The 27,239-nt window shown below is 45.7% G+C and overlaps 2 protein-coding genes, 1 long non-coding RNA gene, 1 other non-coding gene and 1 pseudogene across 16 annotated transcripts; 1 reads left to right on the forward strand and 4 right to left on the reverse strand.

The window, feature by feature from the left end:
* Positions 1–1,168: 1,168 nt before the first annotated feature.
* Positions 1,169–5,962, reverse strand: LOC120667247 (importin subunit alpha-1b-like). Its single transcript, XM_039947328.1, has 11 exons — positions 5,589–5,962; positions 5,357–5,453; positions 4,659–4,750; positions 4,430–4,561; positions 4,167–4,352; positions 3,915–4,078; positions 3,738–3,816; positions 2,805–2,933; positions 2,517–2,644; positions 2,038–2,406; positions 1,169–1,945 (listed from the first exon to the last, which is right to left on the reverse strand). The coding sequence occupies exons 1-10, from the start codon at positions 5,802–5,804 to the stop codon at positions 2,040–2,042; spliced, it is 1,590 nt and encodes a 529-aa protein (XP_039803262.1). The 5' UTR covers positions 5,805–5,962; the 3' UTR covers positions 1,169–1,945; positions 2,038–2,039.
* A 2,212-nt stretch (positions 5,963–8,174) lies between these two features.
* On the reverse strand, positions 8,175–8,248 carry TRNAT-AGU. Its single transcript has one exon. It is a non-coding gene; the product is annotated as a tRNA-Thr (tRNA).
* A 533-nt stretch (positions 8,249–8,781) lies between these two features.
* LOC120667530 lies at positions 8,782–9,949 on the reverse strand (annotated as a pseudogene).
* A 228-nt stretch (positions 9,950–10,177) lies between these two features.
* Positions 10,178–23,186, forward strand: LOC120667248 (heparan-alpha-glucosaminide N-acetyltransferase-like). Of its 13 annotated transcripts, none has more exons than XR_005672105.1 (6): positions 10,178–10,388; positions 10,460–10,597; positions 11,289–11,351; positions 14,378–14,525; positions 18,082–18,250; positions 22,712–23,186. XR_005672105.1 is itself a non-coding variant. In XM_039947329.1 (4 exons), the coding sequence occupies exons 1-4, from the start codon at positions 10,194–10,196 to the stop codon at positions 22,854–22,856; spliced, it is 555 nt and encodes a 184-aa protein (XP_039803263.1). In that variant the 5' UTR covers positions 10,178–10,193; the 3' UTR covers positions 22,857–23,186. The 13 variants fall into 13 exon arrangements, 3 of the variants coding, with proteins under 3 accessions (XP_039803263.1, XP_039803264.1, XP_039803265.1); XR_005672111.1 differs by lacking the exons at positions 18,082–18,250; positions 22,712–23,186 and adding exons at positions 14,855–15,215; positions 15,333–16,112 and having other exon boundaries at positions 11,275–11,356; XR_005672107.1 differs by lacking the exons at positions 18,082–18,250; positions 22,712–23,186 and adding exons at positions 14,855–15,215; positions 15,333–16,112 and having other exon boundaries at positions 11,289–11,356.
* Positions 19,154–20,232, reverse strand: LOC120667249. The gene is made up of 2 exons (XR_005672112.1): positions 20,157–20,232; positions 19,154–19,974 (listed from the first exon to the last, which is right to left on the reverse strand). It is a non-coding gene; the product is annotated as an uncharacterized LOC120667249 (long non-coding RNA).
* Positions 23,187–27,239: the final 4,053 nt, after the last annotated feature.

Here is a 27,239-nt window from a genome sequence, read left to right on the forward strand (position 1 = left end):
ATTAGGATATATTCCTACAATGGAAATATACTGATACAACCACACTTTTCAAGATAAGATACTGCTAGAAGAGGGCAGCATGCATGGCCAACAAAGGTGAAAATGGCAACAAAGAATGGAAGTTTCTCCCCCCTCCCAACCACCCTATAATTTTGTCACTACCTTTATGGGGCATCCCTCCATGGACAACACGGCATCCATTGCCTCAAGAGACCAAAAGAGGTTATGCATTCAGCAAGTACACCAAGCTTAGTTTTGCAGTCAGGCCTCGCACCAACCTTGAAAAGGGAAAACAAATGCAAGCAGGCCTGCAACAAAAAAAAGGGAGGAAACAGCAATGGAAAGGTGGGACAAAAGGGGAGAACACAGCCACTGCCTCCCTATCATTGTGCCAGCGCTAGATTCCCTCAATTGGTTTTCACTTCAGTTTAATTCTCCTGTAAAATTGCTTAGCTCTCACGAAGAAATGGATCTGGTCAACTTTAGAAAGTTGTTCTCTCACCACTGGAAAAGATCACCTCAATGGTGAGAGACCATGCCACAGATGATCCTCCATATGTCCAGATCGACTGGTCGACTAAAATGTCCTTTGCTATACATGATGGACCTTCTCATTTGAGGGTACAGGTCTCCCCGTGGTAGGGTACGTCCTTTAGAAAATGGTAGTCCTGTTCCTACGATCCGTCTTTAGAATACATAATACTCTGTTTTGAAGAAATACATAATACTTTCTAGGTTACAATAGAGAATACTCCACATACATCAGGAACACCTGTCGGCCCTAACCTCAGAAATCATATCATTCCCTTTTGATGTTTAGCCATTTAGGCATCTGAAAAAAGCGAAATGGAACCTGTCCATTTAAGCCATCCAAGAGCCGCCTTCTCGCAAGAAAACGATTAGAAAACTCCCACAAGTCAAGCAACAAAACCGCTTCAATCCGCACCATACAACCGTTGGCCTCCCACAGGCTTCCCAATCATTGAGGAGCTGCGGCAGCTACCATGATTGGATACAGATGAGATGCAATCATCACTTTGCCCTTGGCCCTTAACAAAGTACAGCAAGGCAGCATCAATCGCATCACGGAATTGCACAGGACGATCCAAGCTAAAATTCTTAAGGTAATGCCAAAGCAGATTGTAATGGCAAATCACCAAGAAACATGTATGGACTAAGCTCCCCTTTTATCTTCTTCCATTCATTTGCTACAAAAAGTCTGAAGGTTCATGTCATCATAATACAACAGTAAAGATAAACAGGTTCCGCCATAAAACTTGGAACCAATGTCACAGATTACTCGAACCAGAACCTTCCTGATGACATGACACGGATCCTACTATCCTAGACGAGCATGGAAAAACTTTCAGACAACTCTGACTACACAAAGACAACATGACACGACAAACCTGTGGACCATACATGAACCTGTGGAACATACAATAAACCAATGAATAGACTCGAGAGACCAGAGTGGGACTCCCAAAACCCAGTTGACATTCATGTTTTATAAGTTGTGCCAATACTCATGCAACAAGTTATACAGCACAGGAACGCTTTGAGAAAAAACTTGACACATTCCCTATCTTTCAAGGTTCTTTCTACCTCAAACAGGTAAAACAATATAACTCATTCATGCAATATAGGAGGCAAAACCCGACTCCCGACAACACCTGCGACTCTCCATGCTCCCCACCACAGGTGGTGGTGGGAGCCAGAGCCCAAATGATCCAACCGGCTGACCTTGAAGACTGACCACTGACCAAGCTGCACCACTGGTGATGCAGCCCGCGGACTGACCCTGTTGACTGGGACTGACTTCGACGACTCCCTGAGACCAGACCAATGGGACCATACCATGACTTGGACAACACGACTACCCCAAACCGCACCTCCGACTAGCCCCAGCCAAGGTACAATGGCAGTCGCCATTCCAAATGGGGATCTGCATGTACAATATAACGTCAGAAAATGCAATCTACATGACCATATCGCATGCAAGGCACAGAGCCAAAAATGCTATAATTGCTAGAGTACCTTCAGCCAAAGTTGAATCCACCCGATGGAACAGAAGGCTGGTTCCCGAAGTTGAAGCCATTCTGAGGATTTTCGCCTGAGGGCATGGCATCATCTTCCTCCTCCAACCAGTAGGATTCGAGCATCTTGACTGCCTTCTCATATATCTCAGTGTTGTCATGGCTCTGAAGGTTCTCAATCTTGTCCAGGCCCTCAGCATCATCAATCATCTGTGCATACACATTCACATCACCTGCCCCAAGATTCTTCTCTGCTTCCCCAACCTTCAAGATGTTCTCAAGACCTTCCAGGCAAACTGTGACAATTCTGGGGTCTGGGCAAACGAGCAGATCACAGAGTGGCTTGATGCAACCCTGGCCAACAAGGTACCTACATTTCATGGGGTTGCCAATGTTATCAGAAAGCTTTCAAGAAAAAGGGAAAAAACTACTAGAAGTAACACAGCACGTGAAGATAAAACAAAAAAAATATTTCTATACTTAATCTGATCATGTGTGCCACCAGAAGTGGCATTTGAAATTGCCCAGGCAGCCTCTTTCTTGATGTCAAATTCAGCAGTTTGCAGAAGATGCACCAGAGGTGCAATTATGTTCGCATTGATCACAGCCTGCAACAGGATGGTATTTTAGAACACAAACCAATAAGGAATGGAACATTTTGCAGAATGGATAGTTTGCAGAAAATGTTTGACTTGTTAAAAAATTCAAAACAAGTATTGCAGGATTGTAAAGATTTAATTTATCAACAGAACATCAACACATACAAACCTGAATCTGTTCCTTGTTACCAGCTGTGATGTTTGAGATGGTCCAGCATGCTTCTTTCTTGATGCTTTTCTTGTGGTTGGTAGTCAAGAGGTTCAAAAGGCATGGAAGCGCTTGGTGATCGATGACACACTGCAGGAAGGATAAACATTCATGATAAATACAGAAACATAAAAGATCTCAAGTTTGGTGGGAAATGGAATGTCAATATCACAGTAAAAGAGTACCCTAATATTGGCAAAGTTATCATTAACAGTATGGCTGACAATCAACAAGAACAGTTAGTTGACAATTTATCATCATCAAGGCCTAAAAGGCACCAGCTACTAATTTGATTATTACTTAAAGTGGAAGTTGATAGCAAGACTAGGTATTTTCAAAGTCCATTTGTATCACAACAGAAAAGAATGACAACCAATTGACTTTTCATCATCTCAAAGGAACTAAAACTCTAAACAAATGATTTGTAATTATTTAATATCAACTTAGGTAACATCAACACAATTGATAATTATGGCATGTGGGTGGCGCACTAGGTAACTTCTTAGACTAGAGCCATGGCAGAGTGGATAGGGGGTGCTATGATCAGAGAAAGAGGGGCAGAGAGGTAGAAAGAGGTAAACTCTAAACCAATGAAATGATTACTTCACTTATTCAAGTTCTATTCTCTGACAATATCTGACTATTAAATATGATATCTGGCCAATAAAAATATTAATTTGAAAATATAGATCCAATGGAACAAACTAGCATGACAGCCTAGCTCTAGGCTGAAGCAGCATCCTCCTGTCTGCCAACTGCATGGACCCATTATGGGCACCATGACCAAACATGTGTTTAATATTTACAATACTACCCAGGATGTAGACTGAGAGTGACAACACGTACTCTGCTCCACATTCACTTAGCAACAGCAGGATGTAAAAGGAGGCATACCTGAGTCTGCAAATCATCCCCAGTTACAATGTTGCCCACGGTGCGCAGAGCTGGAATGAGCACTGAGGCCGAAGGGTGCCTTTTTCATTTTTAGAAAAAAAAAGAGTTAAGACTTCAATCATCTATCATGTTCTTCAGAATGCAATAGGCAAAACTAACTAAAGAAATTGCACTTACATTAGAAGTTCTACAAGGCGTGGGAACACGCCAGATTCGATCACAGCTTGGATCTTGTCATTAGTTCCATCAGAGAGGTATGAGAGAGCCCAGCAGGCATCAGTTAGGACCTCCTCATCCTGAGAGTGGATGAGACGCTGCAGTGCTGACAGAGCTGGTTTGACCTACTCAAGTACAAACAAATAAATCAAGATCATTCAAATAATCAAACATTGGCCAACAGAACCAAAAGAAACATCATCCCAAATTTACCTGATCGAAGTTTGGTTGTGGCTTCCCACGGCAGAAGTTGGATAGAGTCCATGTGGCATTCCTGAGCATTGAGAGTTTGGCATGCTCATTAAGCTGCTGCAGCAAAGGGAATAACCCACCGTGGCCAAGCACGAGATCACGGCATTTTGGGGAGTCACCAGCAACATTCCCTAGAGCCCATACAGCCTGAAAAACAAATAAAAAACAACAACATAAGCATCACCACATATAAGTCCCAGAAAGGAGACAATATCTGTTCATGCCTGCTCGCGGACATCCTCGCTGTGGGAGTTGAGGAGCTTGACAAAGATGGGCACAGCACCACTCTCAACCACCACCTTGGTGTTCTCTGATGTGCCAGATGCAATGTTGGTGAGTGCCCAAGCAGCCTCAAACTGCAGCCAAGAAAAAGTTAAGGTTTTATACATCAAACTTGCCACTGGTGAGCAAATAAAGTAAACAATATGATCGATCAGTGACATTGTTCCAGACCTGGAGTTGGGGATGGTCCTCACGTGTGAGGAACTCAATAAACCGAGGCACCACTCCTGTGCTGATAACCTCTTCAATTGGAGGACTACGCTCTACAGAAATAGAAGAAAATTCAGTCAACGAGTGACCACTTCACAACTTGCACATAAAGTTCCATAGGCATTAAGAAGGAAGTGTCATGCACTCAACTAGATGACCCGCATCAAATAAAAAACAAATGACAATCCAAGTTGCAATCTAGCCTAGGATCTATAACTACTGAAACAGAGTGTACATGGATGGAGAAATAATTATCCCAGTGACCCAGAAGCTCACTGGAGCACTACAGGAAAAACAGCACAATTCATAAAAAATAAACTGTTTTTAGAGCACAACTTCATTTTTTACAGTCATCATTGAATTATAAACCTAAAATAGTAAGAAAAATGGGGGCTGTAACTGATTTTTTTCAGTAACACAGTAACCTAAGACCCGCAAACGCTTGTAACGAATATGGTCAAACCCTCCCCCTGAAGCACGTAGAACTATCCAAACCCTATCGCCCAAATCTCACCCTAAGCTCTACCTAGCGCAAAATTCATACTCTAGAAACGCTAGAACTGGCCAAACCCTATCGCCCAAATCTCACCCTAAACTCTATCTAGAGTAAAATTCATAATCTAGAAACGCTACAGCAACACATAAGATCCGAATCTCACCGATGGAGAGCAGCTTCCTGAACTGCGTGGTGGCCTCCAGCTGCACGTTGGGGTCGTTGGAGAGCACCGCCTGCACCAACGCCGGCAATCCATCGAGCTGCACACGCAGGCAAGGAGAGAGAAAATCAGATCCGAAGCTGTCAGATCGAGACCACCCCGGCACCCAAACCCTAACGAAAGGGCGGGCCGATCAGATCGGAACATCGAGCGAGAAAGGGGTGAGGCTCCGAACCTTCTGCTGGAGCGCCGAGGAGTGTCCCGCCGGCACGGCGCCGGCAGCGGAGGCGGGGAACCCGACGTGGCGCCTCTTCTGGAGGCTCTCCTCGCGCTTGGCCTTGCGGATGCCCACCATCTGACTCTCGCGGCGGCGGCGGCTCTCGTCCGCGTCCACCGACTGCTTGTAGTTGCCCTTCCGCATCTGCTCCCGCTCGCTCGGCCGGAGAGACATCGCGGCGGAACCCTAGGGGGCGAGCTGGCGGCGGCGGGGTGGGGTGAGGAGGAGGAGCGGGGGGAGTTGTGCAGGCGAATCGCTCGCGCACGCACGCCCGCCCGACCGACTCGATTCGATTTCGAATTGGGGAACGGGAGGGGGGTGGGGGGGGGGGGGAGAGAGATGGGAGGCGGAGGTGGGGGAGGTTTATATAGGAGAGAGGAGAGGAGGTTCCAGGGGCAGCAAGGTCCAAGAAAAGTGCGGTGCCGTGACTTGGTGCCAACGGGACGGGGGAGGTTGAGTTGGTTCCGCACGGGTGATTATGGTAATTCAAATTTCTTTTGAACAAGTAATTGCTTTCCTGCCGTAGTATAACTGTTTTATATCTGGCAGCCTGCCACTGCACATCTTAGGCTGTGTTTAGATCCGTAAAATAGTGATAAAAAGGGTCACATCGGACAATGTAGCACACTGTAACATTTTTTATTTGTTTGTGGTAATTGTTGTTCTACCATGACCTAACTAGACTCAAAAGATTCGTCTCGTCGTGTACATCAAAACTATGCAATTAGTTTTTTTATTTACCTACATTTAATACTCTATGTATGAGGTATAAAATTTGATGTGATAGGTGAATAGTGAAGTTTAGAAATTTTAGAACTAAACACACCCTTAGAATGTTTTCAAAGAGTCATGTCATCATCAGGTTCATATGGACACCGCTACTACATAATCACGTGTTGATAGAGGTGTTAAGGCTATCCGCACTCGTCATACTCTAAACTCACTCTCTAAACAGAATATTCTGTCCTGGTCATCAAGATTCTCTGCTCTATATCTCATTCTTCCGCACCCATCCACTCTCTATATCTCCTCTCTATATCAACTACCAACTACAGAACCCACGTGTAAGAAATTTTTTAACCTTTTCACCCCTCTGCAAACTCCCCCTCCCTCCCACTCCTCTCTCTCTACCCGGCGCACCCGCAACCTCACCGACGCTCCTCCTCATCCTCCCTCGCCGGCGCTCCTCCTCCCCCTCCCTCGCGGACGCCTCCCCCGGAGCTCGGGGCCGCAGGCCCCTGGAGCTTGCGGTGGCCGCCAACGCCGCCCCCCGGAGCTCGCGGACAGCAACAGCGCACGCTTGCGCAAGCCAACGCGCGAGGCGGGGCGGGGAGCAGGCTAGCGGCGGTGAGGACGCGAGGCCGCGCACGGCGGCGGCGCGGAGCGTCGCGGCCGGGCGGGAGGCAGCAGTCTCTGCCCTCCTTGTCCACCCTCCCGGCTGCGGCGGCGGCGGCGCGGCGCGGCCGAGCCTGCCCGCACCGGACCGGGTGCAAGGGGCTGGCGGCGGCGGACAGGCTCGGCCCCCTCACCGGCGCGCTAGACGAGCGGTGGGCGAGCGGGGGCGTGGTCCCTGACGAGCAGCCCTGGATCTCACGGGAGAGCGAGGCGGCTGCGCGCGCGCTGCGCGGGCCCGTGCCACGCTGGCCGGTAGCGCAGCTTCTGTATTGCGCTGGGCATGGCGGACGGGACTCTCGTCCGCAACACTTGCGGATGGGATAGAGAGCCCCGTTGCAGCAAAAAATTTCTCTATCCCATACTCAAGGACGGGATACAGATTCCCAGTGCAGAGAGCCTAACAGTTTTCCAAACATTCATGTAGAAAGACGAGGACGAGTTCATCTAAACTTTGTATTATTGAATTGTGTGGTTATAATTTTTTGTTGGTGGGCTATGCCAAATTCTTCTTTGTTTGTTTCCTCCCGTTTACACGCTACGGCTAGCACAAACAACACTGGATATAAAAAGTTCCTTCGTCTAAGTTAGTAGAATCAACTTGTAGCATTTTTTACTTTGTTTATTGTAAAAGAAAAGATGATAAAATCTAAAATGTCAACTTCTATAAGATGAGGAACGAATACAAGAGCTTATAGCACTAGTTCTGGAAGGTAAATCATAACTTTTTTTTCTCTCTCTCATAGTAATCAATCTTTTTTTTTTTGAAAAGCTCCTAGTAGTCAATCTTATGATGGAAAATAATTTAATGCTAGACTTATGATGGAAAATAATTTAATGTTAGACTTATGATGGAAAATAATTTAAGAGAGTAATCTAATACTAGAAAGTTTAATATTTTGAAATACGAACTTGAAACAGAAACTAAAGGGTACAAACAAGTTTGCAAATTAGATTACCGACTCCGATAGGAATTAGGTGAGCGGGAGGTGTTGAGTTCGACTTCATTTTATTTTTTAAATGATCATGGATGCCATTTTATTTTGGGTTTCGGCGAGAATAGGGGGGCGGGCATGCACAAACTGAACACGTAAGCGCACACTCTAACGAGAAGCAGTTTGAGGATAATAAAGAATGACAAAAAAAACTAATTGCTCTCGTTGAGAGTCGAACTCAAGACCTCCCGCTTACTAAGCGGGTGCTCTAACCAACTGAGCTACGAGAGCTTGGATGCGTGGGTTTGGACCGTAATCATTCTAACCAATTAAAACGTTTTCTTTGAGCACCTCGGCATAGCAGTATAGCACAACTGCTGCAACTGAGAGAAGACCCCCAAAATGGACGGGGTTTTTACATTTTTACCATTATACCGAATTGCACTCATCAGATTATCACTATTACGATGCCACCTACATCTATACCATAAGAGAGAAGTTTGACTTACAAATTTACCACATTTGAGGATGTGGCAGCCACGAGACCGGTCCACGCTGGCACTGAGTCAGCAGGCACCGACGCCGTTCGGCTCCGTTACTGCGCGCTGGGCCCGGTTGCGCGCTGGTCCCCGATACGCTGCTGCGACAGCTAATTGATTGATACTACTAGATTAGATTCGCTTTTTCAGCAGGTAGTATGTGACACATGAGATACACAATACGGGCACAAAACAAGATGTTGGGGCAGCTGTCGTTGGATAATTTAAGGTAAAAAAACTGACTGCAATCTGTTCAAAATGTCCTAAATCTGATCCACTAATCTATCAAGGACGCCACGGACGCCGACGAAGACGCCACGGACGCCGACGAAGACGAGCTCTCCTAAAGCCGCTGGCCCATGACGCCATCGAGGACGCCACGGACGCCGACGAAGACGAGCTCTCCTTGGCGAGCCTCCGCGCTCACCCCTTCCTCCGCTCCCCGTTGCTGCCCGCCTCGCTCCAGTCCCGCTGCCCCCACCGCGCGAGGTACCCTCCCCAGACGCCCGTGTTCCGCCTCGCGGCCTTGTCGGGGGAGGGGTCCTGCCCCAAATCGGCGCCGCGCTCCTCGTCGCTGCCGCCGCCGCCGCCGCTGGCGAAGTCGAACCGGAAGACGAGCACCGCGTGGGCGTGGGCGTGGGCGTGCGCCGATGCGTCCGCGGGGGGCGGATCGCGCGGGGGGAAGAGCCAGTTGTGGAGGTCCCAGGAGACCTGGACGCCGTCGCCGCCGCCGAGGTCGACCCGCTCGCTGCCGCGGAACTTCCAGCGCAGCCGCCGGACGTGGAGCACGCGCTCGCCGTCGATGGAGACCGACATGCCGACGTCCGCCCGCTCCTTGTCCTTGTTCTTGTCCCTGCTGGCGGCGTCGTTGTCCCTGCCGCGGCCGCGGGCCACGAGATCCACGGAGATCTCCCGCTCCTTGCCCTGGACGGTCACCCAGGTCGTGTGGCTGCGGCCGCGGCCGCGGCTGGCGCCGGCGTCGCGCAGCAAGACGTGCTCCCGCCTGGAGATGAGGACGGGGCACCGGCTACCAGGCGGGCGCCGGGCGCGGGTCCTCCGGTACGCGGCGTCGGGCAGGTCCCCGGCCGCGAGGACCATCTCGCCGTCGACGATGGTCCCAGGCGCGCGCGCGAGAGGTCCCCGGCGAGGTCGAGAACCGAGAACCGCGCGCGCGAGAGGTCCCAGGCGAGGTCGACGATGCGGTCCCCGGCGCGGAACCGGCGGGTCCCGCGCCGGCGCCAGAGGAGCCAGGGGCGGGCGCGGAAGGCGATGGTGGCCTCCTCCTCGTCCGCGTCGTCGTCGAGGTAGCCCGCCCCGGACGCCGAGGAGGAGGAGCCGGGCGCGGAGTGGGGCGGCGGCGACAGGCGGAGCACGGCGCGGAGGGAGAGGCCGAGCGAGGTGCGGACCAGGAGAGCGCGACGAGGCCGAGGTGGGTCTCGTAGACGGAGGCCGAGGTTAGCGGCGGCTGCGTCAACCGGGCCCAGCGCGCAGTAACGGCGCGCAGTAACGGGGCCGAACGGTGTCGGTGTCTGCTGACTTAGCGCCAGCGTGGACCGGTCTCGTGGCTGCCACGTCCTCAAATGTGGTAAATTTGTAAGTCAAATTTCTCTCTTATGGTATAGATGTAGGTGGCATCGTAATAGTGATAATCTGATGAGTGCAATTCGTTATAATGGTAAAAATGTAAAAACCCCAAAATGGACGCCACCGTCGTCGCCATCGCCGGCGGCGGAGATGACTCCGTCCGGCGCCCCCTCGTCTCCCTGACCGAAGAGATCCACCCCTATGCCGAACCCCCTTCCCCCCAGCGCCCGCTTCTGGACGCCGCGGCGGCGCAGCCCGAGCAGCAGCGGGTGGCCTCGCTGGACGTGTTCCGTGGCTTCACCGTCGCCGTGAGTGGAGATTCTAACCGGCCTCCCCACGAATCTAGGCAACTTGTCTTGAGCTCTGATTGCGTGCGCAGATGATGATACTCGTGGACGACGCGGGCGGGGCGTGTCCGGGTATCAACCACGCGCCGTGGTTCGGGGTGACGGTGGCGGACTTCGTCATGCCCGCCTTCCTCTTCATCATCGGCGTCTCCGCGGCACTCGCCTTCAAGGTAGAACACTGAACTATGGGTAGCTACTAGCTGCTCACTGCTGCAAATTTCTGTAATAAGCACTTCAAGAATCAATCGGCCAAGCTGCAGAGAATGGTGAATGCTTGAGTAGTTGAGTTTATTATCTTAATAGTTTGTCCGTGTGTAGTGTATGCTGAACCGGGCCATCGGCTGCCCTGGTTCATTGATTCCGCTATTTGGGTTTGGGGATTATTTAGATGTCTGGCTCTCACTGAAATGAAGGGGAACTTTCAGAGAATTCGGTTGCTACGCGATTTCCATGTACGATTGGTGCATCAACTTTTGTGAGGAAGTCCACTTTACTTGTCAATCACGCCCAGCGTAAAGTTTGAGTACCTGCAAAAGTTTATGCTACTGCAAAGGCTACTGGACTCTTGTAGTCTTGTGTACCTCTTCAATGCAAACCCATTGATTTTGGCTACCTTTTCTGCTTGAAGTGGGTGAATCGTTTCATTTTCAGCTTCTATGTCAACTAGGAAAATATGGTTACCTGTCAAGATTGTTCTGGCACGGTCATGGGTTATGGAAGGAATGCTAACTCTACATGGTTCCTAAGAACAATACAGTTCGTTTGTATTTCTTCCATTGGATGTTTGGTGCTTTTTGTGTATTTGACCAGTGACAACCTTTTATAGAATAGGATCTCACAATTGTAGATGCTGAACTGCAGAAAATGCCAAATAAGACGGCATCAACTAAGAAGGCTGTGGCTAGGGCTATCAAGCTTGATTTTGTAAGGTTATACTTGCCCCCCTACTTTTCTGTTCTTAATGCAAAGATACAGTTCTGCATGTTCTCGAAAAATATACTTGCCCCTACTTTGACGACTTGCCCATATCAGCCCATTATTTTCATTTATTTTGGGTCGGTTTGTCTTTGTTATGGTTTTTTTACTTGTTGGATGATACATTCATGGACGACATAAACTAACATATAGTGTCGATTTGGAGCAAATTTGATGGCTACTTAGGTGTGCAGCAGCCAGCAGGTGATAGATCAACCACATATTTTCTATCTAAGTTGTATATTCCATTTCTTTTCTATTTATATACTGTTTGAACTTCTTATTGATATCATGTTCTTTGAATTTGGTACATACTTTGTTGCAACAATTTCAGAGATTTGTCTTGTCAAGAATAATTTGGTAGATTCATCTGTATCATTTATGAAGAAATACTTCATGGAGTGGTTAGTCAATATGGGCAACATTTTGATCCGGAAAAGTTTGTTTCTATCCTTTTGATGTTTTGACAAATCATTACTCAGCATTTAAGAAATATATACTTTAAATTCTATCCTAGTTCTACAGTATGATCCTATGCCCTGTCCCCCACCCCCACCCCCACTCCCACCCGGACACACCACCAACACCGGTGTAGTTGGAGTTCTTCATCTCCAATATCACCTGAATGTCGGAAGCAGTGAATTGTTATTTTCAATCTAAAAGTAATCAGGTCTCAGTACAAACACAATGACAAGTACTTGGCTAAGAATCATGACAATCTCACTACATTCCTCTCACACCTAAGAAATTGTACTATATTAATCTATACTAGCTATAGGATTGTTTGGACCATTTCCTTTGCTGTCAGTTTTTGAGGACTTTGGACCTCCAGGGGTTAGGTTGTGCTTGGAGTCCACCAGCAGGACCGGTAATTTCTTTCTGAAACCATCAATATCCTCCTACACGTCAGGTACACAAAATGATTGTTAGGGAAAATATGTTAATGTTGGAACAATATTTTGGTTTAAAATCAAATGTGTATAGAGTACCTGTGTAAAATTGGGAGATAACTCCATACCTGTCCAGCATTCCATATACTTGAGCATGAATAAACCGCAAGATGATCTACATTATTGGGACATTTTTAGTGATAAATTTATCAAGTAACAAGAGCTAATAGTATTATAAGAAGTGATGGCATTCAATGTATACCCATCTGTCTGCATTTGGCTTTTCACTTCGTCTCTAACCTCCCACGGACTGGAAGTAAAGTTGAAATTCGGCCAACTGTGCTGCTTAGACCTGTTATCTTCTAGTATCTTTTCCATATAATTCTCCAGTCCTATCAGCTGTTAGTGGCAATTATTAGCAACCAAGGTACAGCATGTGGAATAATCTTGACAGGGGATGGGTATTATGTAAATACCGTAGTTCTGAGTTCATCCCGTTTCTTTTGAGGCCCTAGTGAGTCGAGGACCTGTATCTTTCGTAGTTTGGTGTTGATAACTGCTAAGTACCAATGTGCATTCGTGATATTTATTGGCAAGAAAACCTGGAGCAAGCCTATTTTATTGGCAAGAAAACCTGGAGCAAGCCTATTTTAAGTTATATAAATAATCATTGAATTAACAAGGAAGGGTTGCTAGTGTTACCATATCGTGCTCGAGATATTCTTCTACATGCGCTTCAACCCATGAAGACAAATCTGGTTTGCCATGTTTTCGTAGACTTGTACCGTTTTCTTTTAAACGCTGGATATTCAAGGTAAACTTTTGCGTGGTCTCTATTTCTTAAACGATCATCCTCCCGTAGGCAGCTGATATATGCTGTAATGATCTTTAGTTGCAAATAAGATTCATCGTTAGATTAGATATTTATGTTGAAATATGACAATTGACTATTAATGTACTTACATCTTGCTTTAGCCACGTGCCTTGTTGTGTGATTTCTTTTAAATCTTCTGCTTCTAATAAGATCTTGTCGATATTCACCAATCTTTGTTCTTTGTCTGAGGAATTGATGTATTTCAGAGTTTCCTTATCTTGTTCGGTGCACCCAAAATCTGCCTTATCTGTGCAAGTAAGGTTGAGAATAATTATAATTACATATTCAAAGAATGAACCAAAAGTAATAGGAGAAGAACATGTACATACCTTGTATGGAAATAGGTGTTTGATAATACTTACATGCATCATTCTTGTCTTTAATTGGTTTTAACATGTTTGAAGAAGGCCTTATCTGAATGTCTGATTGGTCATTCAACTTCTTCCTCTTGCGTTTATCCTTCAAGAGGTGTTGGCAGGTTAAAATACGTTATATTACTGAAAAAAAACTTAAACAAACAAAGATGAGAAATTCGACTACCTTTTCTGGTGAAGTGTCTTTGCCAACAGTTTTTGCAATTTCTTGTCTATTCTTAAGAACGGATTCATCGTTATCAGGCACATCTGAATCTGACTTTCCCGTGTTGGACTTGAAAGCTGCTTGGTGTTGCCTCCCACTCTACAAAATCGAGTTTAGTCGGGGTTGTGAGTAGACAAGATTATTGAGTATAGTAGGTATGTAAATAACGTACATAATTGTCATATGGACACGTAGACTTACCCGGACTTCTCTTTCCAAGGAAACAATGCAGTTTAACATCGACCGATAGGAGCTCTTAACTTCTGTCATCATGCGACGAGTGTCATGCAGCATCTTATGCTGATTTACCATTACCGCCTTTATACCTAGAATTTCCTGTATACAGTAATCTAGATATTGTGAGGGTGAGGCATAAATTGGGTGTAATTTGATGTACGCGATATAACGGAATACCTCATCGAGATCTTCATCCACCACTTAGTAGTTTAGAGATAGATAGTGAGGCGAGGTATAAATAAATTAAATCGGGTGTAGTTTGATATTATGATTAAAAGAAGGAAATATATATACCTGCTCGGCATCATTATCTACCTCTTCTTCTTCTTCCGGTCTTATGTGTTTCTCTTGGGTATAACCACGCACAATGCTACTGACGTGTGCCATTTTCTCAGATGGTAGCCTACCACACATGGGCGTTGCCAGCACATTTCTCGCCATCTCAGCCACAGTCGGGTACTGTCTGATGCCGTGATCCCTCCACCAGCCCAGAACGTCGAAGAAGGCCTCTGTTTGAGGAGCCGCATCGTCCTCCAGCTCCAGGTAACTGTCCAACTCATTCCCCCCCTGAGCGTAGTCAGTGTAGAGATCATGCATCTTCCCTTTTACCTCGGCGATTTTGTTTTGTGCCTCCTCCTTTGAGCCAAATACACTTTCGAAGATTGGTGTTGTTCTGAGTTTGTGTCGTGGGTCAAGTGCAAGAGGAATGGCCCACAGCAGGTATGAATCTTGTATAGCCTTGTCTAGAGTCTCTTTTGCATGTCTCAATACATCCACAACAGTCCTGACCCCTTGGAAGCCTTTAAATTGGAGGGAGACATCAGCATTCTCTATTTCAGTCTTGAGAGCATCACTGACTTTGAGCAGCACAGGCCCAAGATCTGAAGCGGGACAGGTGGAGGTGGAGATTCTCTGAATGGCGCTGTGTATCTCCCCCCAAACCTCGCACACAAGGCTGACAAACGATTTGGAGCCGTCCACTGCATTCAAGCCTCCCAAGTGCATGGTTTTCAGAGTACAATACCAGGAGTACCACTGCTCACCGTACTCCAAGGGGGAATCGAGGCGCAGGTACGGGAGGAGCCATTCGCGCTTCCTTCTGTTCATGTTGTAGATCTGAACGTCACCGAAGACCTCATTGGTGAACTCTCGATCTAGACCAAGGCATCGAGCAGTGGAGTGAAGCACGCTGTCAATGTAGGTTGCATCAGTCTCGAGCGCTTTGCTCATGTGGTAGGTGGTACCATGATGATCCAGCCCGTTGTTCGGATTCTCCAGCAGTTGCTGCTTTATTTCACCTATGATCCGAGACTGAAACTCATCTGTCGTCTCCCCTGCCATCCTGTACAGACTCGCTGGAGTAATACTGAGCTCCAGACAGTCGGCCACGACACGCTCGGGCAACATTTGAGGAGTGACCTCATTGACCCCGATCAAGGGGTCGTGGTAGCCGATTGCAGGTGCAACCACGTAGGCATCCAGCAGCACCCTGTGAAGCTTCCATTGATCATCGATGAAGTGGCATGCTGTATATATGGCTTCGCCCCTGATGGTCTGGGCTCTGCCCACCGCCAAGGTGACCCGGCCAGGGGAGCTTCTCAGCTTGGATTTCAAGCTCTCCTGGGCTTCGGCAACGATGCCGTCGCACATGCCCGAGATGGCATCGCGCGTCGGCAGACTGTATCCGGGGTTGACGCTCCTCAGGAAGCTCTTGAAGTGCTCGTTGTCCAAGAGCGAGGGATCGTATCCGCCTAGAACGAATAACTGGGCGAGGTGCCTTGTGCCTTGTTCCAGTCCAGGTCCAGGCTCGCCACCTGATGATCCTCCTGGGCGAGACGGAGCCGGCACTGTCGCAACATCTTCGTGTGCCTTCTTCTCTTGGACACGCTGCACTCTACCTCCTCTTCCTGCTCTTCTTTGTCCCTCCACCTCCTCCTCCTCCTCCTGGGCGCCGCACTGGACTACTCCATCTTCACCTCCGCTCCCTCTTTCTTGTTTCTTGTTTCTTCTCTTGGGCCTCTTCTTTTCCGAGCAGTTCAGCATAAAGTTCCGGGTGTTTGCACTTTAGATGATTCCTGACACCGCTGGTGCCGTCTCTCTTGCTGTCTGCTTTATAAATTTTTTTGCACTCGTTGCATTGGCCATCGTAGCTGAAGTAGTCCCACACGAGGGACGGCCGCTTCCGCTTGCTTCCTTCCTGCGACCGCCCTGCCATAGGTGTCTAACGAGGCGAAGCAACCAAATGAATGTGCAAGCTTCGATCTAGAGATGATCAGATGCAGTAGCATACTAGCAGAGAAGAAGATTGTGCTCTAGTGGTGACGACCAAAGATGGCACCCAAGATTGGATATTAGGGTTGTTAATTGGTGACCCTTAGGTGCACCTTCAATTCTCTTTAGTTCAAAATTTGAATAACCAAAATTCGTGGGATGGATTCTTGTGGCTAGTCAAACAAAATTCCTAAGAGCAAACCGGATTTCACAATTAGGGGTAGTTTTGGACTGTTTTAATTTGGAGTTGCCCTTAGGTAGCAAGTAGACAAACTCTAAGGATCAGGTGTGTGTGTGTGTGTGTGTGTGTGTGAGAGAGAGAGAGAGAGAGAGAGAGAGAGAGAGAGAGAGAGAGAGATTTAAGGGTTTTTTTGATTCATACCATTGCAATTCTTGAAGTTTGGAGAAACACCATTACAATTCGCCTATTTTGAACCGCGCCACTATAACTTTTTCTTTTCTAAAAAATGCCACGGAATACGTATGAAAACGACTTGGGCCCAGCTGCAGATGTATTCGTATACGTATATTTCATTGAAGCCCCTCTCCACTAACACTGACATGCGGGCCCCACATGTCATGTTCTTCTTCCTCCTCTTCACATCTTCCTCCGCATCAACTTTGGTGGCGCAGCTCGTTCAGCGGGGCGCGCAAGCTCCACCGGAGGGCCACCGCCTCCACATCTCCCGCGCGAATTGCCGCCCCTGCCTCCCGCGGCACCAGGCTAGCCCCGGCCGACGGGCACAGCAAGCCCCCACAGGCGCGGCCTCCAACGGCGGCGTCCACAACCACGCGGCGAATCGCTGCCCAAACCCCCATGTCCCGCGGTCCCAGGCCAGCCCCCCCCCCCACGCACGACGGAACAGGACCTCGAGCTCCGGTGATTCGAGGTCCTGTTCGGTCGAATCGATGTCCTGTTCGAACTAATCGAGCTCCGGCAAGTCGAGGTCCGGCGAGTCGAGCACGGACGGTGCCGGAGCTGCGGCGCGTCCTCTCGCAGGCAAAGTTCCGTCGGTCACACCGATGCTGTGCAGCACGTCCCACCACTGTGCAAGCTAGAGCAGCGCCGGGCACGCTCCGCCGCCGTGGACGAGCGGGAGCCCCTGTGGGCGAGCTCCGCTGGCTGCTCGAAGCCGTGCAGGCGGGAGCCGCAAGCGATGGAAGTAGGCGGGCGGTGGGAGCACAAGGGGTGATTTGATACACGCTAGTTGAGCAGAGGCGATGCGAGCGCCGGTGCGAGCTGACGACAAGCGATGGAAGTAGTCGTGCACACGCTAGCACGAGGACGGCTACCGCCGCCGTGACGCCGTCGTCTTCGCCGACCAGGAGGCGGGCTTGAGGAAGAAGCCGCTGCCGCCGTGCTTGAGGGAGAAGCCGCCTGGATGCAGGAAGGAAGATGGGAAGAGGAGGAAGAACATGACATGTGGGGCCCACATGTCGGTGACAGGGGAGATGGCTTCAATGAAATATACGTATACGAATACATCTGCAGCTGGGCCCGAGTTGTTTTCATACGTATTCCGTGGCATTTTTTAGAAAAGCAAAAGTTATAGTGGCGCGGTTCAAAATAGACGAATTGTAATGGTGTTTATCCAAACTTCAAGAATTGCAATGGTATGAATCAAAAAAACCCTAGATTTAAAATGCCCTTTTGGGGCCTTAATCTCTCTGCTAGTAGCCAATTTAAAATGCTGGTACTGTCATAAAGTAAAGAGAAAGATGTAGCACCTTGATTCTGTACAATATTATTTTTACCAAATCCTCCATCAAGGATCTCTCTGATCCTCTTGGTCTGGATTCTCAAAGTGTTGCTTTGGATCCCATGAAGGAAGATACACACTCTGAAACTATCCTAAACATGGAGAATCTCTGTAATCCAAGTAAGGAGATGAAGGCACTTAGACAAGAAAGAAGATGCTCTGAGAGGGTGCTGCAAAATATGAATGTGAACTCCAACACATCCATGGAGAAGCTTTCTAACAAAAGGGCTTTGGAAGGTAACAATGCTTCTGCCAACTCCTTTTCTATTTTGAATAATGAAGAAATTGTTGCTAGATCTTTATCTATGGGAGTAAATATTGATTCCTGTACCTTTGCTTCTATTGATATGCTAAAAGAATTGGAAAATGCTAGAATAGCTCTGGCTAAAAAAAACTAATCAAAAGAATGTTCTCCCAGAGGATAATTGTCCTTCTCCTATTACTTCGGATGGGGAAAATCTTGATCCTGATGGAATGTCTGAGTTTGAGAACTTTATCTTAGTTACTTCTAAAAGAAACAGAAAACCCACCAAAAGATTCAGTCTATCTGGGAGGAAACCTCCTAAGATTAAGGGCAAGAAAATTCCTTGCTCGTCTTCTGTTCAAGGTACCATGAACAAGGAAAGTCCTTGTGGTGCTACAAAAAACAAGAAATCGAGAAATAAAAAATCATGAAAGGTTTGATTTGGAATTGTAGGGGCATCAAAAAGAAAGGTGTCTCCTCCTTCCTTAAAAACCTCATTTCTGAACACAACTTTCACTTCATTGGCATCCAAGAAACAATGGTAGAAAACATTGATGATATAACACTAAAAGGTTTTGATCCTAATATTAATTACCTCTGGAAATGGATTCCATCTAGAGGGAAGTCAGGAGGGTTGCTCAGTGGCATAAACACTGAATTTCTGGATGTGGGTGGTTTTTGTGAAGGAAAATACATTCTTCAGTTGGATGTGTGGGACAAACACTTGAAACAAAAGTGGAATTTCTTGAATGTTTATGGTGCTGCTCAACTTGAGCATAAGAATGAGTTCCTGGCTGAGTTGGCTCGTTTCTGTTGTAAAAACAATCAACCTCATCTGATTGGTGGGGATTTTAACATTATCAGGTTCTCCTCTGACAAGAATAAACCTTCAGGAGTACACAAACATACTGATCTCTTTAACAACATCATTTCCACATATGAATTGTTGGACATGCATTTGGTTGGTGGTAAATATACCTGGTCAAATAACCAGGAGAACCCTACCTTAGAGAGGTTGGACAGAATTCTAATCTCTAAACAGTGGGAGAACTTATTCCCTACTGCCTTTCTTTACAAACTCCCTAGGGAGATCTCTGATCACAACCCTTTAATTCTTTCTAACCAATATGGGATACCTAATAGAAAAATCTCTTTTAAGTTTGAGAACTCCTGGCTGAAAGATTAGGAATTCAAATCTCTAGTTGCTAAAATTTGGAATAAACCTTGTTATGCTACCTCAGCTCTTGAAAGAATTCAAAAAAAATTGAAACACTTTAAGCAGTAATTTAAAGACTGGGGGTTCAACAGGCAATGTGAACAAAAGAAAAAGAAAAGAGACATGCAAGAAGAGTTGTTGGTGCTGGAACAGTTTGAAGAAGAAGCACCTCTTCTTCAGGATCAGATGCTAAGAAAGTCTTGGCTAATCTCTGAATTATTCAAAATAAGTGAAGAAGAAGAACTGTATTGGAACAAAGATCTCATGATAGATTGCTACATGAAGGAGACATCAATACTGTGTACTTCCACAGAATAGCTAATGGTAGAAAAAGAAGAAACCTTATCTTGAAATTGGAAGATGGTGATAGATCCATAGAAGGAGATTCTGATTTACTTGCTCATGCAACTGAATATTACAAAAAATTGTTTGGTCCTGAGCTGGGCAACTCTTTCCCACTGGATCCTGCTCTATGGGATGAAGAAGACAAAGTGAATGAACCTGAGAATGCTTTGTTATGTCAACCTTTCTCTGAAGAAGAAATTAAATTTGCTTTATTTCAAATGGAAAAAACAAAGCAGCAGGACCAGACAAAATTCCAATTGAGTTCTATCAGACTTGTTGGGATATCATTAAATCTGACATCATTGAACTTTTTGAAAACTTCCACACAGGCAACTTACCTGTCAGCAGGTTGAACTATGGTGTTATCACCCTCCTCTCTAAAGTCCAAGATGCTGCCAAAATCCAACAGTTTAGACCAATTTATCTTTTGAATTGCCTTTCACAAGTGGATCACTAAAACTTTAAGTCTGAGATTAGAAAAACTGGCTGACAAGCTGATTCTCAAGACACAATCTGCTTTTTCTCAAAGGGAGAAACATCAAAAATAGTGTCATGGCTCTACATAAGATTCTACATCAGACAAAAAGGAATAAAGAAGTGGGAGTAGTTCTGAAGCTTGATTTTGAAAAAGCATATGACAAAGTAAATTTGAATTTCTTGTTTGATTGCCTACATCTTTGGGGCTTCTGTGACACTTGGATCAATTGGATTAAAACTGTTGTAACTGGAGGTACTGTTTGTGTCAAATTAAATAACATTGAGGGTCCTTATTTTGTCAGCCACAAAGGGGTTAGGCAGGGAGACCCTCTTTCACCAATCTTATTCAATTTTGTGGCTGACTGTCTGGCAAGATTGGTTAAAATGGCACAACATAATGGACTGCTTTGTGGTTTAGCTAAGAATCTAATCCCTAAGGGTGTGGCCATTTTACAATATGCTGATGATACGATTATTTGCCTTAAGAATGACGTGGAAAAAGCTAGAAACATGAAATTATTGTTATACCTCTATGAAGTGATGTCTGTGTTGAAAATTAACTTTGGTAAGAGTGAAGTCATTTTGGTCAATGGGGACAATGACACACATATTCTATATGCAGATTTGTTCAATTGTCAAGCTGGTTTGTTCCCAATTAAATACCTAGGAGTCCCTGTTGGGTATGGAAGGTTGCATATCAAGGACTGGGTACCTTTACAAGAAAAAAATCTGAAAAAGCTGTCCACATGGAAAGGCAGCTCCTTATCCATGGCTGGCAGACTAACACTTATTAATTCTAGTCTCTCGAGCACTTTTATATACCATATGTCCATGTATCTCCTTCCCAAAACAACAACTGAGAAGGACCTTCTTCCGGCAAGACAATGGATCTAAAAAGAAATATCATCTTATCTAATGGAAGGTTATCTGTAAAAGTAAACATAAAGGAGGTTTGGGCATTAAAGATATTAGGTAAATGAACATTAGTCTACTATCCAAGTGGTGGTGGAAGCTGGAGACAGGGAGACAGAGGATGGGTTGTGGCTGTCAATTGTTAAGGCTAAATATATGCAAGGCAATAATTTGATTACTACCATTAAACATAAAGCTGAAGATTCACCCATATAGTCTGATCTTCTCAAAATCAGACAATTCTACCTTAAAGGGAGGTCTGTAACCACCAAGAATGGCCAATCCACTCTTTTCTGGGAGGATCCTTGGCAACACCAGAAACCCTTGTGCATCCTACACCCAGTGCTGTATGATATTTGCCAAGACAAGAACATTTCAGTGCATACCTTTGTCCTAAAGCAGGCACAGCTGTCCTTTTCAAGGTGGCTGCCTCCAATTCTGTTTGATTCTTGGGTATCTCTGATAGATGAGATCTATGCCTATCCTTTTGCAAATAGTGCTGATGAAATCTCTTGGAAAAGGGGAAAAAATGGCAAATTCTCTACAAAGTCTGTTTATGACATGCTTACTTCTGGTGAAACTGGTCTCTCTTTCAAGTCTATTTGGAAAGCAAAGATCCCACACAGGATCAAACTCTTTCTCTGGCTAATTGAAAATCAGGTAGTCCTCACTAAGGATAATTTGCTTAAAAGAAACTGGCAAGAGGACCCCTCTTGCTATTTCTGCACCTCCAATGAGAATATCGATCACTTGTTCTTCTTGTGTCCTGTGGCTAAAGTTATCTGGGGACAGTGGCCCTATGCCTGGGTGCCAAGGTACAAAATAGCCCGCTAATAGCTCGCTATTGTCCGCTATTAGCTTTTTAAGAGGTCTCCCGCTACGCTATACAATATTTGTCCGCTATGTCCGCTATATGGGTTTTTTATAGGATTTAGTGATAATAAATGTCCGCTACTTCCGCTAAAGATGTAGCCAAAAGAAATAAAGAATCAATATAACTAGGGTGGACCATAGACAAAGCATCACGAGCACAATTAGGCAGTCAAGAGACGTGTTGAGTCTATCTTAGAATGTTAGACCAATGATGCTTCTAATTTTATATGTATTATGGACGTATGGCTATGAAAAATTTGTTGAAATTGGTTGCATTACTGATATTATTGGCCACATTATGCATATTTTTTTTGCAAACCGCTAAATGGATAGCTCCGCTATAGCTTTCGCTATAGCTCTCTTAGCTTTTTGGAAGAGCTTCCGCTAAATGTCTTAGCCCGCGATTTTATACCTTACTGGGTGCTAATAACATTTCCGAGAATATTTTTCAGTATAAGATATGGATTACACACTGGTTATCTCTTGGTCACCCAGTCTATACTTTCTGCTTGGGTGAAGTTTGCTGGGCTATCTGGAAAAAAACGAAATGAAGTCTGCTTCAAAAATAAATCACTAAAGCACCCAACTGATATCATTTTATACGCTTGTGCTCTTATGGCGTATTGGGCAGGGTTGTACGGGTCAGACATGCAAGGAAAGATCCTGGATGGTGTGAAGATCCTCATCTCCTGTGTTCACAAGGTGATGGCGCAGCAGAGAAGCTCCTCGCCTCGTCTCCTGCTAGACGGGCCCTCTCAGCCTCAAGCTTGTGCTGAAGATGCGTCGGATGAAGACAACTAGGCGTGTGGCTATTTTTGGAGAAAAACTTGGCTTTCCGTTTCTCTCTGTGTCTGGCTGTTGGTCGTTATCTGTGATGTGGGTAAAACTTAGGACGTTTGGTCTAATTCCTGTGCTGCGCTCCTGTGAGGGAATGAATGTTATTCTCTCGAGTCTCAATAAATTTCTAGTGTCGCCCTGCTAACTCTCTCCTGGAATACCTGTGTATCGACTTTTATTTCCGTGTTGCAATGGAAATGGGGTGATCCTCGTCTCCAAAAAAGTACAATATTATTTTTGACATGGTAATTAACATGGTGTGTTCTCAAGACAGTGTGTGTTGTCCAAAGGTATCTCGCTTCTCGCATAGTAATAAGTATATGTATGACCGTGGGAGAAGAAGAGTGATGATAGATAAGATAAAATACTACGCTACATGTCGAATTTGGATCACAGGAGTGAGCTAAGGAATCAACATAAGATCCAACAGGCAGATTTTGGTGACGTGGATTATAATAATCCAACCACCCAAGTTACTGCAGTCCTATGATCCACTGTCCTATTTGGAGATTCTTGTTGTGCAGCAATTCAATCACCTTCTAAAGGGATTCAAACAACCAGGATTATCATAACTCGCCATCTAGCTAGATTCTTGTAGTAATTTGTAATCACACCAAAATTAATTTCTATAATCACTATGAGGTCCAAACTGAGCCCTGATGATTTCTTAAAGATGAAAAGCTACCTGTAGCATGGCAGTGACGGGATGAAATAGACGGATGGATCAAGTAGTAATAAAATTGTACTAGGTGAAAGGCGACCCGGAAGGGAAAAGTCATGGCGGGTGCTTTGTACTCACATTCACAATGCAATGCGATGACCTTGGGGGGCTCCTGGAGAAGAGAAGGTGGAGCAGATCGTCCGGTGGCCTCGAGGGTGTGCCTGCCTCTGCCTGCCTGCCTGCCTGAGCGCGTGGGAGTTAACTGGTCAACCGGTGGTGCAGAGCGAGAAGCAGCCGAGCCTGGGGTGCTTTATATACCCCGGCCCCCGGGGCACGCGGAAAGGAAGAACGGCCATGAGCAAGTGGCAAATTTTTAAACAGGTGAGGGCCCCGTGTGCTTTGATTTATCCGAAGTCCGATGACCAGGGTTTCGGTTTTTTCTTTTTTTCCCCTTCTCGGTGGTCTCGGGTATTTTTGGTTTGTAGGCTAGCTTCGGTTAATCGGTTGTCGGATATTTTTTTTTGAATTTTTTCTTCTGCCCACCTGTACTTCTCGGACTTCTGCAGTTGTTGAAGAGAACGTCTGCCGTTTCCATTTCTTTTGTCGGTAGTCCGAGTTCCACTTTGCTCTCCACCCCCCCCCCCCCCCCCGACGTGTATTGTTTGGTAGGGTTGTGCAAGCAGCCAAGCACGTTGCCGTAGGAGGAAAGCTCTAAAAGCTGGTCATACTCGTCAGCGTGTCCTATGTATGACCGCGTTCGGCACCGGCAGTTTAAGTCATAATTCTTGTGACATCGAATATTTAAATACCAACAACGAGAATTAAATATAAATTTATTATAAAAATAATTTTATAAGTTGTGATTTAATTACAAGACGAATCTATTAATTCTTATTAATTCATAATTTAACTACTAATTGCTACAATAACCATCCTCTAATCATGCACTAATTATACTTAATTGATTCATCTAAATTTTTAATTACAACTTATGCAATTAGTTTATATTAAATAGATATCTGAACATTCAAATTGATTTTCTAAATATTCAATATGACAGGTACTTAAAAAACTAAACAAAAACTAACACAAGAGGGACGTCTATTAGTCTTTTTCCCCCCAAGGGCTAAACACAAGAGGGACGTGCAATTTTGCAGGTCCGAACTTTACATGAAGCACGCGAAATTCTTGCGCACGCGATTTTTGTGAGGAGTAGGAGAGAAAATGATCCATTGGAGGTCGATGTTACAAAATAGTACTGTTCAACCAACGATTGTAAATTGAGGGATACTTGCGTCGATGTGTCCAAAGTGCAAGGCCGTGTTTGGTTAGGGGTATAAAAGTTTTCATGAAAACTTTTCGCCCATTTGACCACTAATTAGAAGTATTAGATGAAGTCTAATTATGAATCAATCTTCACAATTATGGTACTGTAGCATGTGCTGTAGCTGATAAGGTCTTTGACCGCATGATTAGAGAATGATCTAGCGGTGGTTACTGTAGCACCAATGTAGCCAATCATGATGGACCTTGGCTTATTAGATTCGTCTCGAAAAGTTACACCCATCCATGAAAAAGTTTCGCAAATAAACTTCGTTTAATACTCCATGCGTGCATTCGTCTTTTTATGTAAAATTTTAACAAACACGTTCCAAAATCGGCAGCCGCAGTACGAAGCGAAAGTCGGCTGAGTGCTGACAAGCCGTCGACCGTCCTCTCGTAAATTCACCCCTGGTCTATTTTACCCTCAGATCTATTCATGTTCATCTACATTAGTGAAATAGTAAAAACAAATTAGCAAGAGATGACTAAGATAATTCTAGAAACTTCTAAGTCACTAAATATCCAATTATATAGTTGAGGAGGTTATGTAGATAAAAATCGATACTTTAGAGGGTGAAGTAGATTCTAAAACATGTCTTGCCACATCATTGGTCACTTGTGATGCCGCATCAGCAAAACTACCTCAAAAATCAACTAGAGGGTTATTTAGACATTTTTGTTGATTTCAAACTAATTCGCGAGTAGACAAATGAATGGCAAAGGAACTAAAATGAAGTTTGTTTACATATAGACAGAATAGAGAGACGTCATGAATCAGCGTCGTGCGCGAACGGCAACCATCCGTGCAAACGGGCGCTAGCACCATAGCACGAATGTAGTCAACCTTCCGTGTAAATCCGTGTAAAGGATGAGCGCACATCCTAAAGAAAATCTCGTAACTGTTTTTAGGTGGTTTGGGACGTAGAATATCCGGTATTATAGACGAGAGGTTAAATAGACGGGAAAAATCTAGTTTACACCTACTATCGCAAAAGTCCGATTTTCAATCTTAAACTACAAAACCGAATAAGATGGACAATCCAACTATCCAAACCAGGCAAATTTGACCCTTTAGGTGGTTTTGAATGTGATTTTCTATTTTATGAAAATTAAAAAAAATTAAATTAAAATTAAAAAACTCATAAGTAATTTTGAATACAAAAAATAGGAAATGGTTATCAAAATTTTCCTAAATATGTAACCTATCTATTGGCACTGTACTTGTCATTTATTTGAATCCATTTTTTATGTTCATAGTATTTGGTTGCTTGTAGTTATGCCTATTATTTTTGAATAAATAAGATTCAAATACAACAATAATAGATAGGTTATATTTTTGGAAAAATTTTGATACTAGTTTCATATTTTTCTATTTTAAAATAAATTAGTTTTGATTTTATAGATCTCATTAGATTTTTTAATTTTTTTTATAAAATACAAAACCACCTTCAAAACCATCCTAAGGGCCAAATTTGCACGGGGTCGATAGTTGAATGACCTATCTTACCTGATTTTGTAATTTAAGGTTGAAAATCAGATTTTTGAGATAGTTCAAGGGTGTAAACTAGACTTTTTCCTAAATAGATAGACATCAATAAATCAGAGAGTAAAATAGACTTATTCCATTTTTAAACAGGTGAGGGAGCCCGTGGGATTTGCTTTATCCGAAATCCGACGACCAGATTTCGGGTTCCCACCCCTCGGGATGCCGATTCTCGTCGATCTCGGGTATTTTTTGTTTAGGCTTAGGTCGGTTAATCGGTTGTCGGACTCTTCTTCTGCCCACCCCACCCCCACGGCCCCATCTGTACTCGTCGGATTTCTGCGGCTGATGAACAAAACGTCCGCCGTTTCCGGGCCTGTTCGGATGGGCTAAAAGCCATGGCTGGGCTGATTCAGCCCAGCCGTTCGGCAAGAACGGAGTAGCCGAACGGCTTATTACCACGTCCGCCCGACTTCCTCTAAAAAAATCCGTCCGCCCGAAGGCTCTCGCCTTCATCCCGTCACAGCCCCCTTCCTCCCTCGCATCCCGACCACCCAAGTCTAGGGTTGGGGGCCGCGCCGTCGCCCGTCCTGCCTCGCGCCGCCGCCGCCCGTCCTGTCCTGCGCCGCCGCCCGTGCAGCCCCGTGCCGCCGCCTTCCCTCCCGCCCTGCATTGCCGTCGTCTGGGCCGCCCCACCCCGCCGTCGTCTGGGCCGCCCCGCGTCGCCTTCCTGGCCGCCTTGCGCCGCCATCTTTGGAGTTGCCTTCCGCGCCGCCGCCCGGGCAGCCCCGAGCCGGCGCTGTCCGAGCCGCCCCGCGGCCCCATCCGGGCCGCCCCGGGTCTCCGCCGTTCTGG

This window comes from Panicum virgatum, chromosome 3N, assembly GCF_016808335.1.
Source record: "Panicum virgatum strain AP13 chromosome 3N, P.virgatum_v5, whole genome shotgun sequence".
Classification (NCBI taxonomy): Eukaryota; Viridiplantae; Streptophyta; class Magnoliopsida; order Poales; family Poaceae; genus Panicum; species Panicum virgatum.